We start from the raw sequence: 21,404 nt of genomic DNA on the forward strand, positions 1-21,404 counted from the left end.
CATGAACAGTTGTAGAATTAATCAAAGATTGATAAAAACCCGATTCCAGTTCCGTTTTAATATTATTAACATCCCTCCTAATACATGTAAAATTATACACAATGTGATCATAGACTATTTATTAAAACAAGAGGGCCATGATTGCCATTTACATCGCTCAACAGAGTTGATCTGGCCTACTGACCTAGTTTTTTACCCCGCATGACCAAGAGTTGAACTTGACCTAAAGATTATCAAGACAAACATTCTGACTAAATTTCGTAAAGATTTGGTTACAACTGTGGACGGACTCTAGAGCGTTCACAACCTTTTCCTTTGATTTGACCGGTGACTTAGTTTTTGATTCAACATGACCCAGTTTCGACAGTGACAAAGTGATAATCAAGACAAACATTCTGACCAAGTTTCAAAATGATTAGGTCAAAAATGTGGTCTTTAGAGTGTTCACCAGCTTTTCCATTGATCTGATCTACTGACCTAGTTTTTGACCTCACATGACCCAGTTTCGAACTTGATCTAGAGATCATCAAGGCTAACGTTCTGACCAAGTTTCGTAAAGATTATGTCAAATGTGGGCTCTAGGGTGTTCACAAGCTTTTCCTTTGATCGGACCAATTGACCTAGTTTTTGACCCCACATAACCCAGTTTCGAATTTGACCTAGAGATCATCAAGATTAACGTTCTGATCATGTTTCATAAAGATTGGATTTAAAATGTGGTCTCTAGAGTGTTCACAAGCTTTTCCTTTGATCTGACCTACTTACCTAGTTTTTGATACCACATGACCCAGTTTCAAACTTGGTCTAGAGATCATCAAGACAACACAAAGTTTCATAAAGATTGGGTCAAAAATGTGGTCTCTAGTGTGTTCACAAGGCAAATGTTGACGGACGACGCACGATGGACGACGCACGACGGACGACGACGGACGTCGGACAATGACCGGTCACAATAGCTCACCTTGAGCACATTGTGCTCTGGTGAGCTAAAAAGAGTACATGTTACGGAATGCAATACAAAGGTCCAATTCAAAGTTTATACTTTATTCCGTTTTCAACATTAGCATACTTTAACAACTTTTAACAAGAAGCATATGGCGAATACTATTTACAATGTCTAGGAAGTGTTTAGCATGGAAAACAAAAGGTACACTGTACTAAGGAAACATGCACAAGAAAAGATACTAAAGAAAAACCCGACATATTTACTAAAGGAGCTTAAAAAAGTTTGATGAAAATTAACAGATTACTTATCTATGACGTTCACAGAGTTTAAATGAAGGACAAGCTCGATTTTGAAGATAATATGCCATACTTTCGTAGGTTGCGAATGGCGTTTGAATAAACAAAAAATTTTAACTATAATACTCAATTTGTCACCTTAGAAACGTCAATGTACTACTAATAAACACAGAAACATTGACCGATGTAAGTATAATCTATTCTGAGACAATGTTCTCTAAAAGCTACTAAAACAAACCACAAAAGGACTTCTTTGTTTTCTATCATGTGACTACAAAATAAGATTTCACTGCCGGACTGCTCGTCTGCAGCAAACAAAAAACAAAAAAAGGAAGCAATCATAAGCTTTTTTATCAATAAAACATATGTGAGCACTCAATTTGCTATGTATACACTGATTACGAGTTAGGTAGAATATTTTACTCAGAGATATTGTGGTGTGAGAACAAGAGGAAATTTAATAGTATTGAGGAAGATACTTAACTCGCCTTGTCAAAGTATAGTTAGTACAGCCGGGTACTCGTCAATACAATTAAGAATTTGTACTAAATAACATCACATTGTGCTACTCTAAAATCACTAAAAACTTTGTCCCACTATTCTAATAATCGCTCCATTATGGGTAGCCGATCAAACCATCATGTGTATAAGTAGACACATTAAAGCAGTAACTAACACTGTCACCTAAAGGAAAATAATCGTTTAATCAACTTACGTATAATCAAAACATGCAAAAGACAAAATATATCCATAATATGTTATCACATATCTCCTTCATAATGATTATTATCTTAAAACAACCATAGGAACTACTAGAGATAATGAAAACAACAAAAATTATATACATGTACAGCAAAGTTAAGAAACGACTTGCAACTTCACCCAACATAATTCCATGAAAATACACAGAAAAATATCACGAAAACTAGTACATAACATGGTAAAACTGATGATATGACACCAGGTTTATTTTTACTAGAGTTTATTTTCCAATTGATAAAATGCACTTGTAATTTAAAGTAATGTCTTTCGTAATGCAATTAAAATTAAATCTATATTAACAGGCTTAAGAACCTTTTGCTGCAGTTTTAGGCAAACAAGTTCCCAATAATAGAATTTGTTCAAACATTGTATATGAACACAGTGTCATGTTAGAAACAGAATTATGAAAACAAATCGAAGGTGGCAATGCTTTTCAGAAAGTTTCTGCCCTTGCATATGCAAACTTGAAAAAAAAAAGTTTTTAAAAAAGGCAAAAGAAAACTCCTAAACAAGCACGGTGACCCATGTTTAATTTTGCATTTTTCTGTTTCTAACATGAAACTGTGTTCATATACAAAGTTTGAACAAACTCTATTATTGGGAAATGTTTGCCCCGTCCCTTATACAAGAAACTGCAGCAAGTGTCTTCAAACAATGTGGATATATGTTTAGCGTCCCAGGTAGGGAATGTGCTATCTGACTGACAGTGAAACGGACATATAAAATAACGGAAGTCCTTATTCAAACATTTTTTCTTATATTTATACCATTGCATTTAAAACGTAAAACACAAGTTTTCGATAATCAATTCTTGAGAATTAATTCTTTGGCTATAGCTTGCATGAGCATTAACTATAATAACAGAGTAAGGCTATGTATAGTAGTTGAAAAATGTTTTTAATGAATAGAGTTATCTTTCTTGTTCTTACCTTTTGTTTTGCAGATTCATAGTTTGTATCTTATGTCGATATTATGTCAGTAATTTGCAGACAATACTATATAGCACGCAATTACAAAGGTATTTAAATTAAACAAATAATACCTTTCATGTATTAACAATATCGTCAATACTGCAATGATACAAACATAAAACTATAACACGTAGCGTAATATCACTTCCATAACAAAGTTACATGACGTCAGTGATACAGTCCATAAAATACATTTCTTACGGAATATCATCTCATGATGATGCAATAAATACATGTAAATTGATAAATACAAGCCAAAAATTACTGGTTTCCACATTCTACCAAGTGTGAGGGCGTCCGTATTCGAGTGGTTATGACCGCTGGTATCGTATCACTTGCCCCTCACTGCTTTTATTTCTAAACTAGGCTTGTGTAGATTTCTTTCACGTAAGGAACCCGTTCAGCCGGCTTACGGACTGCCGACGGTTCTACCTAGGAGCTCACCCGTTCCGAAATTTTGCCCGGAAGGGAACTAGAACCTTTCTTTCCCATGAAAAGCTACAATGCCGCCATATGATCTACAAAAGTGTTCATGTGGTGTTCCACACAACAAAATCAAAACAAAAAGGTGTATTGAACACAACAATAAACCTTGTAATGTATATCTAATTTTTAACTATTCATGGAAAACAAAAGAAAAAAAAAAGACTATTGATGAAAGATGCAAGAGAGTTAACAAGTTTAGAACTTAAAAAATAATTCAGTCGAACTTCGTTTACTCGATCTCGGATAATTTAAACAACACCCTTCGCTCGAACGCATCGTCCAGTCCCAGCAAAATCCCTTTACAAAGTATAATGTTCGACACCGGAAAATTCGAACACCGATAATTCAAACTTTAGAAGTAGACCAACGGTTCTGACAGACGTTTTATAGTGAATGTTACACCTTTTTCTAACGGCACTGAAAATAGTACACACAATGTGTCCACATTCAAACAGTAAAACATAATGATAAACGATTTGTCACAGATGTTAACGAAGTTAATCTTTAAAATGCGTATGACACAATATGATTTCACACTCACACTCGCTCTCAGAGTGTTAACTTATGGATAGGATATTAACATATTCGATAACTGACAACATGTTTATAATTTAGACTGTATGTCACGTAGTACGGGATAGTATGATTTCAGTAACTGTTAGATATCAAACTTCTTCCAGATGACATTGGTGATATTGGTTGGAAGAAAATATCTACAATCAATAACTTTAAGCGGCAGTTTCCATTGTCTGTTGTGGTACACTGCGGTACTTTAGTTTCCCGTATCTACAGCAACTGTTCAAAAACAATTTTCGAAAGTTTTTGCTACACGCAATGCAAATGAAGAACTTCACAGAGAACGACGTATAGCTGATAAACAACAATATCAGATGTAGAAGGCCTTCTGCCTCGCCCAAACTTTGTGTTTGTGAAAACATGAATTTTAGCCGTAGAACGTGGCTTGGCGCATTCAGAACTACCACACTTACTGATAGTATATACAACATTTTCGCTACCCTTACTTGGGGCAACTTTCTTGTAAAACTTCCCCCTTTGTCGTTTCCGTTTTCAATATTTCGCTTGATACTTCTTTGTTGCTTCTTTTGAATTGATTGAATGATTGACAAAGTCATTAAAGTGAGAAGTATGATCAATAAAATCATGGGAACAAGAAGTGTCAAAACGGTGTCGACATAGGAGACTATCTTCTCGTGTTGTTGGTATTTATCTAGTGTTTTGCACTGGTAGAATGTACGGTTTATGCTATGATACGTCACCGGCTGTACCTAAAGTATAGAACAACATGTAAGTGATACATACAACTTCAATGTCAAAACTGCCAAAGAAAGTGACCACTTGTTCAAAACGATATTATGCAAATGTAAATCGTTCTAAAAATACTACTTTAAATGTGACATATGAAGTAACACAGCCAGAGGGCTTATACTATGAACATTGAATGGACTCCATAAACACTTCAGACCATAATAACACTAAGTCCATCGACACTGTTGGCCATTAAGTGTCGTATGGCGGTTGTAAAAAGTCTCCCAAAGGAGAGAGTTTCAAATAAGCTTGGCTTTCTACTCAATCCTTCATGCTGTAACTATGTAACGTTTCATGTTGTAAATATATATGAATAAAAAAATATATTTTTAAACCAAAAAGTCTCCCAATACTTGGACTCAGTGTTGTTGTATTTTATAGTCCTTTGGGATCATAGAGTACATTCAGAATAACTAAAATAGAATTTCGCTTAGGTGATAGGGAAAGTTGAAGGGTGTTGCACATTTCATAACCTTCTTGAACTGAATGCAATTTCTTATGTTGCTATACTAAAATAAAACTTCGCCATTAAATATGATATGCTTGAAACAATAAAATTAATAGTAAGGTTCACTTAAATTCATGTCATGTTGCCCTACTGTTTTCTATGTTATTTAGTTGGGTATGGTTGTGTATTTGATTGTGTTTGATTGTGGTACACGAGTGTCTGCGCTTACGTTGTAGTGTGACTGTTATTAAGGAACGTAGCATTCCCTTTGTATTTTCATCCTTGTTCTTATTTCCTCTTCAAATCCCCCCTCCCCGCAACCCACCATTTTATCACTTCCTCACCCTCTATCTATATTTCACATGAAGTAATATGCACTTGTTAGATGTTTGAAGCAACCCGTCTGTAATATTTTTCTATTACAGCTTCTTTTTGTTGTGGGCCTACTTTGCGAATGCGTGGCTCTGAGACTGTGTTTTAGGTGCCTTGTGCTTCCGAAAAATCTATCCTTACCTATTATCTTTTGAATGAAATTTACAGTTGAAAAGGTATTGACATAAAGTTTAGTCTGCTTACTTCGAATTATATTTAAGGAAACAGAAACGGCGATGAATTAGAAACACCTTAGAAGCTTGCATATAAAAAAGATTCCAACAATAGTTAGGGTAGTGTGTTCTGGCATTTTAATGCCAGCATCGTATTTTCGTTAAAACGAAACAAAACAGAACACTTAAGTAGAGTACTACAGCCTGTGACATATACAGACAGACGAAGTGTCAGCAGCATTTTCCAAGTTTGCAACTAGGATTATTATGGTCTGAAATGCCTACCAGTGTAAGACATGTGCTTTTATACCCAAGAGACAGTGAGGATTGAAACGTTGAAAAGATGAGCATTAGCGAGGTTTTTATCCATACTGTCCCTAGGGTTGGGAAAACAGCTGTTATTCACAGACAGATTTAAAAAATTACCTCATTTTCTTTCTTTTACGTTCAAAATAATCCGCGATGGCAAACAAATTTGAGTGTTTCCAGACATTAAGTGTATAGATTATGACGTCATAATGGTGCTAGTATTAGGTGACTAAAGTGCACTATTTTTTAAACAATGATTTTTTTTTTCTCTTGGGAAAGACAGGAATATCACTGGCACGTGATTAAATATGTTCAGTCAAAACTCGATATCTTGAACTCGCCTATCTATAATTTCCGGCATTTCCGAAAACATGTTCAAGTCCCATTAAAATACACGTGCTGAAATGATATTTTCAGTCAAATATCGGTTATCTCGAAGTAAAACACCCGATCCATTGAAATTCGAATACCAAGTTTCAGCTGTATCTCATATCTTGATTTGCAATCTTTAGGTGTTATCTGTACCTAACTGTTGAAGGTAATGTGTCAGTCACACTACACCGTATAGCTTTAACGGACGCCAAACGAAAGGTGACGAAAGGCATCCCCCGCTGCTGCTTGGTGCTCTCGCGATCGGTGTATGGGGCGCATAAAACATAAAATGACCGCAAGATTAACGCATATATAAAGGACGAACAACGTTCAATTAACGGATGTCACCGTACTAGTAACGGACCTGCACCGCTTAAAACGTAAGCGCAACGCATGGGCAACTGATAAAACGTTCTGGTCAGTTATCGTCCGTTGAACATACGTTACATCCGGTAGTAGTCCGGTCGTGAATCAGGTCTACCGGACAAGAACAAATGCTAAACGGACAAGAACGGATGCGAACCGGTCAAGTACAGAATAGGGAACGCACGAGTAACGAACAAAACGCGTATCAGCGCATTGCTATCGTACATCTACAACTTTGTCCGGTGGTGTACGTTCTAAATTTTGAACATGCTCAAAACCTTCCACCGGATGGAACGTACGAACATCGCCGGACAAGGAGCGCAGGCGCCGCATAAGAAACGGAAAAGAAACGCCTGGAACACACGAACGGATTGATAATTTTGTTATACGTTGTACGTCAGTTAAAGCTAACGGTGTAGTGTGACTGACTTGAATGTGTAAATTAAATATACGTCATTACAGTTGAAGAGTACGACATATAGGAAGAAACTTGTCACTATAACAATCTGTCACCGTAAACTGTGATAGTGCTTGAAACTGAAAAGTTTACGTGATATATAAACATGATTTAGATAAATGTAAAATGTTTAGAATATACTAATAGCAGCACACAAAATATATGAACGCTTGCATACTGGGTGGTTGTGGTATTATCAGTGGAAGGTGTGGCCAGCGGCCGTATATTGATTGTTGTATATATAAAGGACGACTGATATCCTGTGCTGACAAATATTTTGATATTTACACTAACGTTATATTTTGCTTTCACCTTACTGCACAGATTCATGAAATCAAACTAATATAACATGTCTGAATCAAAACAGTTTCAAATATCTTTGCTGAAGCTATCATTTATGAACTATAAAATGAGCCGTGCCATGGGAAAACCAACATAGTGGCTTTGCGACCAGCATGGATCCAGACCAGCCTGCGCAAAGCCTACTGCTATTAGAGAAACTGTTATCGAACAGCATGGATCATGAACAGCACGGATCCATGCTGGTCGCAAAGCCACTATGTTGGTTTTCCCATGGCACGGCTCAAATGTAGAGGTTTCCTTACCTGCGTAATAATTGGAGACATAACATACAAAACCAAGGCTGTGATGAAGAGTACTAAAGCAACCGCTCTTGCACGAAATAATGTGCACATCTGCTTTATTTTGGTAGGATGACATATTGTGATGAAAGTCTCCACCGTAATACAAACGACGTACCTGCGGAAAGACAAAATTGAATAAGGCCTAAAAAAATCATTTGTTTCCGGTAACATGCTAAAAAATAGGGTGGGTATGTAGGTCGGAATTTTTTTTTGATTTTTTTTTATCAAGTGAGACTTTTCGGAAAATATTTTTGTGTCAAGAAATGAATACAAACCAAGGGCTTATGCCTTTAGAGCACCAGTAACTTGGTTTCTAACATCACAGACCATGCTTAAAGCATAAAAAGTGCAGTTTTGCAAGTTTTCATTAAAAAGTTGAAAAAAAATAAATATCCAAAACCATAAAAACATTTAGGGTCGGGCCAAAACTTTAGGGTAGGTCGGGATACCGGAAGCAAACAGTTTTTTTACGCCTAAGATAACATGTCATTAACTATGCATAATTCAAGATAAATATTAAAATATTTGGTTCTTTATAATTTTTCCACGGTTTACATTTTTCTTTTACTGGCTATATCGATCTTCCTGCCTTTCTATGTAAGAAATAACAAACTTTAACGTTTTATAAATTACTCAATCAAAGCGAGTCTGCTATCATGTTGCTTGGTTGCGTTCTATGCTTCCAAAGGATATAATACTATGACTGTATCGTTATTGTAATTAATAAGATTTTGATTTTGACTACTGTAAAATCATTTAAATTCGCTGGCATGAAATTTCGCGCAAACGTGAAAAAAGACTATTTCGTGCGGGCTTTAATTCGCGCATTTTCAATTTTAGAAATGAAAAAAACAAAATAAAAAAATAATAACAGCGCTGTAAATTCGCGCATCGGCCCACGCGCGAAATACGCGAAAATTCGTCCTACGCGAATAAAAATGACTTCACAGTATTTTCTAAACTTGAAATCATATTCATTTTCTTTAAAGTAGCTAGACTATAGTAAAGGCGAGACTAATTTAAGGGTCAGCATTTTAGATAAAGCATGAGAAATGCCGCCGTGGTATCTATTCGGCGTGCAGATATTTATCCCTATTATAAGATGTTACTGGATAGTTTTCCTTTAATATACCTTGTTAGACTATATTATATACTAATTCCACTAAGGTGGCATGAGAAATGGTCAGCAGTTGACATATCATCTTTTACGGTTTTGCTATATAACTCTGGTCTCCATGACAGACCGCAGAGCCCCTCAGCTTTCGGACAGAGCTGTAAGATAATGGGTGTCTCTGGTTTTGGCATTTAAGATTCTAAATTATTATTATTAAATTTATTTTATTTTTAAAAGACCATGTATAAATTAATTTAAGAAAGACAGAAGTGTGCATCTAGAGAGAGAGAGATTTTATGTATTAATTAATTCAGGATAATTTCGGGCTTTGGAATGAATACATAATATTTAAAGAACTTTGTACCTTATGTTTTTATGTACTTAATAAAATCCACTATACTATCGACTAATGAAATATATAAAACGGCTGATAGGGGAGCGATCAAGAATCTTTTCAAAGGTTTTATTAAATACTTCGATACCTCTTTGCAAAAACTTGACAAAAAGTTCAGCTATAACTGTTCAAGAAATATTTATTGTTTTATTTCTAGAACTATATCACGTGACATTTACTAAGGATTGTTTATACGTTAGTATGTATGTTTTGATATTATTTACGCTGGAAAAGTCTCGTGAGAGCTGAATCGTCAGTCTTATAATATGATAAATTGATAATTATATGTCATCAAATTCTGTTTTCGTTGTTTGTTCGACAATTCTGCCTTAGTTTTACATGCAGTTTAGGAAATAATACTGATACACTTTCATTCTTTATGTTTCAGTCTTTCCTGTTCATATAAGTTCAATGTATTTCCAGGCAAACTAGAGTAGGTGACATAACTTACAGTTATTTTTTCTTTTTCGTCTGTATGCCTGCATTTAATGGAAAATGTAATCCGTTCAAAGGCTTACGCTTAAGCAATGCAATCATGTGTAAACATTTAGATGTTTTCTCATGTTCTTGTCTGCATTTGGTTCTTTCGCAGTTCTGTCTTAACGTTGTTGTAATATGTGATAACAAAATCTCGCGTTCATTCAGTTTGCCGTTTAGGAAATAACACTTTCATTCTTTATGTTTCAGTCTTTCCTGTTCATATAAGTTCAATGTATTTCCAGGCAAACTAGAGTAGGTGACATAACTTACAGTTATTTTTTCCTTTTCGTTTTAAATATTACTTCTAGTTTGGATTTAGGTTGTCTTTATAATATTTCTACACGAACATATTTTGTTTTGTATTTGTTTTATACTTTATGTCTTTTGTTACCAGTACGATTCTCATTAATTATTTTATGATTTCATGCTCATATTATTTTCTGTGATGTAAAATGACTTTATTTATTTGAGAAAAAGAAATTTACATCAACTTCGATTATGTTCAATATTTGCTTTATCTGACAAATTATAGGCTTTTGATTTGAATTGTGAAATTGCACGAATTTCTGCAACATGTATATACGACTGCATGTTTCTCGATGCAAATATAATAATCTTTTTATTACTTATTATATAAATGACTTAAACATTCTGCATGCTATTACACAACTGAATATATATAGCCAAGTGCTAAGACGGAGCACTATGTTTGTGTACAGCTGTGTACATCATAGTTTTGTACACACAATTATGCAGACAAAGTAAATTATATACAGCAAGTACAAAAGTAAATATTTGAACACAAATGTTTTAACAATGCAAGTGAAAAAAACACCCATGAGGAAGAGGCTCTATGGATATATACCCATTTCTTTCAGATGCGATATCCTTATTTATAAAGCTCCTTTTGCAATACATTGATTGTGTCACTGTAACACACTTTATCGTATAAAAGACTTTATCGTATATCTACGAATTTTCTGTTTGAAAAATAGCAAGTATTTTACTAACGAATACAACATCATGTATTCTTCTCTAACCGGATACGGCAAATATTTAGTTGTTGGTGTACTTGCTTTAGTTGTTGCGTTAACATGACGTCAGGAATGACAGCGTTTTGACGTTCCATGAGTCGAAACGTTCACCATTTTAAATGAGTTTTAAGTCTTAATTGCTTCTTGGGATACGTGCCTGGCAAAATCGGCTCGAGCCAACATTTCAGATCAAGACAATATTATAATATTCATATCTTATGAAAACGGAAGCACAGTTACATGTAAGACGATATATTTAGAAAATACAATAGCCGGTTTTGATACGACCAGTTACCTTGGTAAAAGGATCTTGGAAGTTTTAACACGCTGTTGCTGGCTAACGTCATCCCTTTTTTGAAGCCAAAATTTTGTCAAGCCAATGCATATAAAATAATACTAATACAGTTCAAATCCAGGCAGGAAAATTCAAAGTGTGCCCTTCTGCTTTATACCATTCTGCTTTATAGAAAAAATCCTTGCTAAAAGACTTTACATGTTTCGTGAGTTGATAAGTTTATTCGGTTATAGAGTGGAGATATCCTAAAATCTTAGTTAAATTTTTTCTCATTAAAAACGTTATAAAAGTCATACTTAATAAAGAGTTGGAATAACTGTAATCTTATTGACGATTTATATAACACCTGAACGAGACAGACAAAGACAGACAAAGACAGACAAAACCCCTTCTCTGCGACAAAACAAAAATAAAAAAAATCGTGAACGGCATTTGCAATAAGCGTAGTCAGCTTAAGATCCTGTTCTGCTCCTAAAATGTGTTCACAATATTATCGACGAATACCTCGGAGGAATAAAACTTTTCTGATTAATTTATTTGATACATTTTTAAAGAAAATCCAATTACCGTGTTAATAAAATAAACCACTACTTAAAAACCACCTGCCGGACAAAGAGAGCAATTTCCTTCGGGAGATATATAGGCGGAGGTTGTAAGCTTCAGTACTCTATTTTCAGTTTGATAGAAATCTCTTTTGTGTGAAATTAGAAAATGCTAATTGCAACATGCTGTGAATAAATAGAGGGTGTTTTCGCGAAATTAAGGTGTGTAAGCTCCCCAGTGGTGGTTTTGCCACAGACTGTTTCAAGGCATTGTCACACCGTGCTCCTCTTGCTACTTTTTTCCTTTATTAAAACTGATATTTGCTATATAAAGTGTATAAATGACGTCATGAACACACAAAAATATCGGTCTCCACGTTCAGCCATTTCTCTAATATTTGTTGAAAAAGAGTCAACGCATTAATTGTGGATCTGTTTCTCGTTCAAAATTTGCTTTTGGGGAGGTGTTGCTACAGTTTTACTGTTATACATAGCTTCTTCATACATAAAACAGTGGAATTATCAAAACTCGAACTTCTTCCTGTTTGGTTATTACATTTCCATGTAATATTCGATGTTATTGGTAGTAAGCTTTGATTATTTAAAGAAATTCAAGTTATAATTATGTTCAATATTATTTCTTGGCTAAATGATATTTTTGAAACCTTCTGAAGCATAGTAACACGTATTTCTTTTTGGTTAATTCTCTGTTATTTATAATAAAATGGAGTATTAATAAAAATATCAAAACTTTTCAAAGATATTCAAGATTAAGAAAATATCGGTCCCCAGTCGTCTATGGTTTAAATAACTGTCTCTCTTGTTTAATCATACAAAGATTTGCATCAGGAATCGTTTAGCATATTGTTGTGATTCGACTTTGATAACAAAACGAGACTTCATTTTAAATAGAAGCAAGGAGAGACACTGTACAAAGCGCACGGAGGCATATTTGTTTGACGAATATTCCTCACGCACTTCTATGAAATAAGGGTAAACGTTTAATTAAAAAAGCATAGTTCTAATTTCTGTCTAAGAACCGTCCCTTAAAAAAAATTGCATGTGTATGGTTATGTACATGATGATGTTTGCACCAAAATAGGTAACGTAAGATCGAGGCAAAATGAAATATATTTGAAAGAAAACAAAGCGGCACGGGCCTTTAAACGGTTTGTGACAAACCACTGATCTTGATATAGAGCCATACAGAAGATGTGTTAGTAAGTAAAGAAATCTGGAAAGGCTTTTTGGATATATGCATCGCCAACATTCTTTATATAAACAACGTTTACAAGATAGATGAAGTGACCCCTGAAATCCGCCGTAGACTAACATTATTATCATATTATTTCAAATGCTAATTTTATAGTTTTTTGTTTAATACGTTATTTGTGTTACGAGCGTCCGTATGCCATACAACGACGGAGGCATTTTTTAAGGTAATGTTAGAACTTGGCAAGGCAAGTTTGCATATCTGGCTGGTAATAAAACATAATTCGGAAAAGAGATATTAATATTTAGTGATCTTTTTCGATTGCTTTGTGATGACCATAAATATATTTTAATATACGTTAAAGTTCAAATATTAACGTCATATTTCATAAATATAAACTAATATCTCGCGAATCATTTATGCCAATACGAGCATATATTAGAATGAAATGACAAATAAGCATCACATTTAAAGCCAATAATTTGTCTTTGCATGTAGGTTGCACTTGATTGCTCTTTTATTGATATGCAAACAATATTTATTTGGTGTTCTTGTTCAGTTCTCCATTTCAATATTTTCAGGACAAATAAATTTGCGATGTGGTGATTATATTACCAGTTCGCAGCCGGTGTGTGCTAATAAATTGCTCCGAGGGGAAATTACACTTCAACCTTTTTTTGCGGTAATAGTATTCTACAACAAACAGTTACTTTATTTTATGGCGGGCTCATATATCTTATCGTTCGGGCCTGTCAAATAGGCTTCTCCGACTTCAGTACAACCAGTTATATTATACTCAACAGATAAGGTTTCTATCAAATTACATCTCGATAATTTGGTCTCAGATGGAATAGAGAAATAAGATTCATTTGTTTCTTTCCAGTGACAAGTGAATAAAAACATTAACAAAGAACGATAGTTTGTCTTGCTAGAGCAGTGTTTTTCGAATTTTTTAAACAAGCGAGTAATTCTTCAATGATCCCGCCTAAGTGTTCTACATGTAAAAATCATATACAGTTTCTTAAGTACCTATATAAATTCTGTAAAACATTTGACTTGTATTTCACAAGTAGATATGAACTGACAGACAAAAATCCGCATTGTACCATTTTGTATTGTAGGTTGCATGACTACTTTCATTAATATGCATGACCTGATACAGCGCAAATAAAATCGTCACTAAGTTCCATTATAACATCAATAAAATTGAAGATATAGTTTAATAAAAAATAAATAAATAAAGGTGGATGTATATAATAAAAGGGTCATTATAACAGTAGCTAGATCTGGGATTTTGTATTCGGCTTTCATGGATTTTGCCAGGTCGGATCAAACTCGGTGTTTGCGGGCCTCGTGAGATCCGATCTGGCAAAAATCCACTCGAGCCGAGTACAGCCTCCCAGATCGAGATATTTTTATAAAAACCATACTATATGCGCTTACATAAAAAAAAAACGCCTGTAAGTTGTGCTTTTAACAGGTCAAAAGTTCAAGAAAGATTTCCAGGGCTGAAATAAGAAATAGGAGCAAACATCTTTGAAATTTATGTATTATGACATGTTATAAAAAACTTCGACTTTTGAATATTGACCGACAAGCCAATAAATAAGTACACGTATATAGATTACTGCTTAACAGCCGTTTGATGAGTCCGAATTAGAACTCTGAATGAAATTTATAAGTAACAAGAAAAAGTGGAGAATCACAGGTTTCCCAGCACAACTTGGAAATCGTAAAGGCTCACTTTGAATGGGCTTTTTCATGGAAGGAAGTGAAAATGCAAGCTACTATAGGCCTGGGTTGAGCAGGAATCAGCATTTATTCATGTTACAACTAAAAAACTAAAAAATCCTGCAGATGCCTATTACGAAATCAAGCAAAATACAAACATTTAGATTATCTTATTGTCTGTTGAACTTTTTGAGATACAGTACATATGTTACAAGAATACGAGGAAATGAAAGCAGGAGAGCACAAAAAAAAAAAAACGAAAAAAAAAAAAAAAAAAAAAAAAATAAAACGAGGATATGGATTCAATAAAATAATTGTGACTTCAGATTACTGTCCGGAAATTGCAATGCGATATTCGCTATAGTAAACAGAGACACATCTTTTTCTTCAGGATCTTGTCTGAACTTATGAGTGCTCCTGAGTTTATATAAGATATATAATTTAATAAATTCCGTTCTGCTTAGACTTACTTATTCTTCCCTGTTAAATTTCTCTTCAATTTCTTTCCAATGGCTTAATTAAGTTAACCCTGTTATGGAATATGAATTCAGGCATAATTAATGAATATGCTAGTTTAGAAGTGATTTAGCTATTAAATTCGAGTCTAGAATGTTGATAATAAGTTAATTAAAATTAAAAGTTAGTTAAACTTAACTTTTAATAATGCGAAGACACACTCTCCGGAAGCATAGTATAAATGATTCATAACTAGTGCCACACATTTGGCACATTTGTTTTTGTTTTAATAATGTCATTAAAGTTGCACATGGCTTTACTTTGCCCAGCTAGCCCAAATAATAAAATCTATATGAAGATCCTTTTGAAGCATGAAACGCAACAAAGCAATACATCACTGTAGTATTATTTTTCAAAAATACAGAATAACAGAGAAGATCACGCATATATATCAAATATTTACTTATCTTTTAAATATATCGTTAAACATGCTTAAGCGGCAACAAACGTGTAATAAATAAAACGAATTTGCCTGCAAGTCTGTAAAATTGCAATTGAAAATATAATTTTATATTCATCTAGAGCGACTTCGTTGGATAATACGCATTGACAGTGTGCCCGTGAACAAATACACATGGGGAGGATACATGGGAAAATACTGTTAAGTATCTTCCTAATTACAGAAAAAGATCATGTTTATGCTCATCTGGAATAGGCTTTTTAACCTTTAGCCTGCTGGCGGTAAGTGGTTTGGCCCTTTGCGACCGGTGCAGACCATGGTCAGCCTGCACATCATGGTCTGCGCTGTTCGCTATCTAAATAGTAAATTTTCAATGAACACCTCTTCAAATAATAAATGGCACTGCCCAAATGTATTGATAGATCAGTCCATTCTAGAAATTTAGCAGGGTTAAGGTTAATAACATCAATAACATGGTGACGCAGCAGAAACGGTTTATGGCAAATACAATTTGCTTTTAGTCGCATATCAATAACACGCTATCCAGCAGAAAAACTGATGTGATCAAATGGAAGTATTATATTTGTGATCGTATTTTAAGTAAAATACGGCGGCTAAGTATGAACAAGTATGATAAGTAACGATTCCCTATACAAACAACATAAAAATGAAACATGATGACTGTTTTCTATCCTAATAATGGTGTGTGTGAACAATGCTGACAAGTGTTATCGAAAGCGCGGCGTTTCGGTTAATGGAAGCATTACTATGGAAATATTTAATTCGTGAATATATTTAATCTTATATTTAATCCGCAGAAAAAATATTCAATGAAGTGAAATCTTAAGCTCGTGAAAAAACAACAACAGTAACATGCAATATAAAAGTTGTATTGTTTGGAAACAGACAAGAAATCAAACGACAATTTGCATACACGTTTATTAGCTTTACTGATCGTCGAGATTCTACTATAAACTACGAAGCGCACTAAAGTTGATCAAATATACTGATTTGGTTGTATACTGGAATTTTAACGTTTATAAATGATTTATTTAAGAAATAATAAATATGTGCCTATATTTTATCAGTTAATAAAATATGGGCAGGAGTTCGGATGCGTAATAATTAAATCACGAGTGCGTAGCACGAGTGATTTAATATTCGCATCCGAACGACTGCCCATATTTTATTAACTGATAAAATTATTGGAACATATTTATTATTTCGATTCTAACCACGTAAATTCTTCGCATTTTACAGCACTACATTTTAGCGCGATTGTCATTCGGCTGGCCATATGCTATTATAAAAACCTCCCCACGAATGGAAAGCGTTGCATCAAACGGAATTTTCCGATATTCAGTAAATTTTAATTAAAGTATTAAGTAGTTATTGCCGTGAAAATGTTATTTTCAATAAAATCAAAGGTCGGATATAGAAATCAGAGGTAAATACTTAATTCAAGGTTTATATATGCAGTTCCAAAAAATAGTACACGTCACCTACATGATGGCACTGAAACATACACGCCAGAACATTGCGGCGGCATATAAACACGTAAAAACTTGAGTCTGGAAGATTGGAAAATTAATTATAATTTATTTACTGTCAAAGTAGAATCTAGTTGACATTTGTGGTGCCTACAACGCAGAAATTGTAAACTACACACACGACCAGACATAGATGCACTGGTGTTGACGTTGAAACTTACCGGGCTGAAACATATTCTTACGGTAAAATATAAACAAATAAATTCATCAGTTAGATATTGTTTGTTTCAGAAAATTTGATGTACTTTTTATTACTACTACATAACACTGAAAAAGTCGAGTATTTAGTCGGTATATAACGGAAGCAGAGTAGAATCTCAGTCGTGTTACAATCGTAGGGCGGAATGGAAGAGCTATATTTTATCGTAGATTCATGTATAGGCGATTTCGCTATATGTTTATATAGCAACTGCTGCGGATCGTGTTAGAATTCATTTTAAAAATACACGCAGCTTTTTCCCAATGATTACTTGTTATTCAAATAGGCATACTGTCTGTCTACAAGATGGTTAAGTAAAGTGATTTAGGTACGTTTCCATATCTTAAGAAAAAAAAGTAATATTCAATGACAATTTCTGACAGTTACTTTCACACCTATTTACCTGATTAGATTTGCTCTATTTTGGCCTATTATACATTTCATTTTTAAAACCCTGCTGATATTTTGACTGGAGTACTATACGGATGCATATTTAACGATTGTTCGTATAAAATTTCATAAGCATTAGCACACTAGTGCTGTTTTTAGATGTGTAATAAATGACTCACCATATTGAAAGGAATCCAAAAACATATGACAGGTACACATTGACTCTACACACCACTGGTAAATGGTTGATTGGGTAGCCTAGAGACTCCAGCCAGACAAGGAAAAGACCGAGCAACATCCCCGTGTCCGCGGCAAGAACTGACATCAAGTAAATGCTGAAACAAAAAGCCTTGGTGTTAACCTTGCAACATAGAATAACGAATTCAATACTTTCCCCACTAGATCTTAATAGTAACAAAAATGTAAAATGCAGGTACAGTGATCTAATATTAAGGATGTATTGGGAAATGATAAAAAAGCATAAAAATAATATTCAGATAGCTACATAGAAAAATAAAGCGAATCAAATATCTAGGATAATTTAGTAATTGAGACAGGAAGATCCTCTGTCAGTTTCAAAGTATTTGCCATTTCATTTGTTCTAAAATAAAACTTTTTCCAAGATACCTTTTTAAATATGAAACTAAAATGGTAAACCTGTCAGCTAAGTCTTACAAAGACGTATAAGAATGAATCCATTTTCATGATAAGGTAAGAAGTTCATATTTAGAGAAACAACGTATAGGTAAACAAACTATTTTTTTTTCCTTTTTCCTAACTTTTGATAATGACACGGACGATTCAGCAGTACTTCGAAACAGCAACACAACAAAACTCGTAAAGACCACAACTACTGCTTGATAGCAATTTACTAAAGAGAGTAACTATATATTTTAGAGCCGACATAAGATTAACATCGAACTCAGAGAGATAATGCTATGCTTAATCATTGCTTAACGTAGTTGAGCGCAGACAAATTCTTGAAGTATTTTCTTATATTGACGAACATTATGTAAATAGTAGGCCAGACAAGAGCAGTGATGCTGAAATTGTCTTCCGATGAATATTTATTGGCTTTGTGAAAATGTGTCCCAAATGTTTTAAAAATAAGTTCCAAATCAGTGCGTTGGAATAATCACATAGTATGTTATAAAGGATAGAAAGTTAGACCACTTGGTAATATCAAATGTTGACCTAGTACATTAAATTTTGTTATTCCAAAGAACTGCATTCTAAATGATATTCAAAGAAGTGGATATAACGGTTAATTATTGATAATTCAATTTATTCTATACCTATTTTATCTATCCAATCGCGAACGTTCATTTGCAACACGTGACCGTACAATATATTACGGTATTTGGATGCACGTGCGTACAAAAATCCTATATTATCTGTATTTGGACGCACGCGCGTACAAAAAATCCTGTATTTTCTGTATTTGGACGGTTCAACAGTCCCATGTTAAACATACGATAAAGCCCGAAACGCGTGAAAATGTTCCGAATGTAAATCGGATGAAGTATGCGCTCTGTGTACAGAGTTTAATTATGCGTCTTGAAATCTGGATTTAATTTGAGTTTTTTTTTGTTTGTTTACAACACACAAAAACGATTCAAGGGATAACAATGCTATCTGATTTAGATATTAAAACGTTTGTTAATAATCAAAAACTTAAAAATACAGTAAAAAGGATCATCAGATGTTGGAATATTTGAAAAGTCGCTAAAAGAAGCCGTTCCGGACGAAACCTAGAAATTTGTATCAGCCCTGACTATCTGAATAGCTACCTCAGCATTTTTTTGTTTAACGGTTAAGAAACAAAATGGAGAAGATTATGAATGGCAGCAGACGGTCGGTCAGCATCCAAAACATGTCTGCTCTATAATTCAGTTTTCGTCGGCTCTTCACCAAACTTGCTGAGAATGTTTGTGGACATTACATCTCAGCCAATTTCGATAACAAGCCAAATTGTACCAGGCACTCTTTGATTATAGTCCTTGAATTACTCGAAAAACGGGGAATTTAGCCTTGTCCGCTCTTTTAAGTCGAACAGTTTTCATCCAATCTTCACCAAACTTGCTGACAATGTTTTGTGGGCATAATATCTCAGCCAAATATTAAACTACCCAAATCGCCAAATGGCTGTTGTAGGGAGGTTGCACCATATACTTTTAATGATGATACGCAGAAAAAAAAAACATTCAATGAATTGCGTATATTACGTATGAAGTGAAATAAATATAGAATAAAAAGGTAATTAAAGTAATAGAAAGAGCATTGAAACTAGAGGGTAAACGATTTGTACGAGGGGGCGTAGCCCCCGAGTATAAATCGTTCACCCGAGAGTTTTAATGTTCTTTCTGTTTTGTATCATAGCCATCCATATATGGTAGTTTTAGGCGGTCCACATTGCCATATACAGCAGTTCAGTGAGTACTTAAAACCCTTGCTTTACAAATGTGTAAAGCCCAGGTAAAATAAACCAATGCTAGAGCAGAAAATCAATAAAATACACTTTGCTGTCTACTGTTCCAGACACTCTGGAACATACTTTCCTATCTAACAGTGCGGTAACTAGCGTGCGGGTATTAAATACCTGCACACTTTTAGTTACCGCACTCTGTACTCAAGAGTATACGAATTACCTGCACCAAATTTGTTAAGAAAAAACACCGAGCTATGATATGTCACGGTATAGAACTGTAATATTAAACAGGGAGAAAATGTGTATGCGGCCGGGTAGCTCAGTCGGTAGAGCATCGGAACGGTATTCTGAGGCCCCGGATTCGAGTGCCGGTCTGGCTGCACATTTTTCTCACCCTGTAACATTTGGCGCCCAACGTGGGGCCGTGACTGAATATATTCCGAGATCATGTTTACCTTGTTCTCTATCCCATTAGAAATTCGAGGACGAATTTCATATAGCGGGGGAGTATGTCACGGTATAGAACTGTAATATTAAACAGGGAGAAAATGTGTAGGCGGCCGGGTAGCTCAGTCGGTAGAGCATCGGAACGGTATTCTGAGGCCCCGGGTTCGAGTCCCGGTCTGGCTGCACATTTTTCTCCCTGTTTAATATTACAGTTCTATACCGTGACAGATACAAGGTCTAACATTGTTCTGTATAATATATATTTACATGCATACCAAGCTGGGAAAAACTAGAAAAGGCAGGAATACAATATTCAGTGAAACATTTTTAATTTAAACTATTATTATAGTAAGATAAAATAGATATAGAATAAAAAGGTTCTTTAACATTGTACTGTACAATACGAGATATATTTGGACTCGTACCCAGCTGAGAAAACCATATTGAACTCGCCTAGCGGCTCGTCCAATATGGTTTTCTCAGCTGGGTACTCGTCCAAATATGTCACCGTATTGTACAGAACAATGTTAAATAACCTAATAATATCAACATATCCAAGAGTATCAGAGATTCTTCTTAAAAGAAATAAATAATCAATAATTAACTGTTTCCATGTATTATAATATCAAATATACTGGTCTTGTCTCTGCAGAAGTTAATGTATCATTTGATTAAGATAATTTATGATTATCTTACGTATATCATCTACATTTAGATAACAGCATCTACAACTATTTACACCA

General features: G+C 34.4%; 1 protein-coding gene across 7 annotated transcripts in view; it reads right to left on the reverse strand.

The window, feature by feature from the left end:
• Positions 1 to 1,028: 1,028 nt before the first annotated feature.
• LOC123554992 (gastrin-releasing peptide receptor-like) overlaps positions 1,029 to 21,404 on the reverse strand; it is a 180,805-nt gene continuing 160,429 nt past the window's right edge. For all 7 annotated transcript variants that reach the window (XM_045345485.2, XM_053547492.1, XM_045345486.2 and 4 more), the window contains 3 exons: positions 17,966 to 18,121; positions 7,890 to 8,043; positions 1,029 to 4,747 (listed from right to left, as the gene is read on the reverse strand). In XM_045345485.2, coding sequence (XP_045201420.2) covers positions 4,190 to 4,747; positions 7,890 to 8,043; positions 17,966 to 18,121 — 868 coding nt within the window. In that variant the 3' untranslated portion in view covers positions 1,029 to 4,189. The remainder of the gene's footprint in view (positions 4,748 to 7,889; positions 8,044 to 17,965; positions 18,122 to 21,404) is intronic.

Source organism: Mercenaria mercenaria, chromosome 7 (assembly GCF_021730395.1).
Source record: "Mercenaria mercenaria strain notata chromosome 7, MADL_Memer_1, whole genome shotgun sequence".
NCBI lineage: Eukaryota > Metazoa > Mollusca > Bivalvia > Venerida > Veneridae > Mercenaria > Mercenaria mercenaria.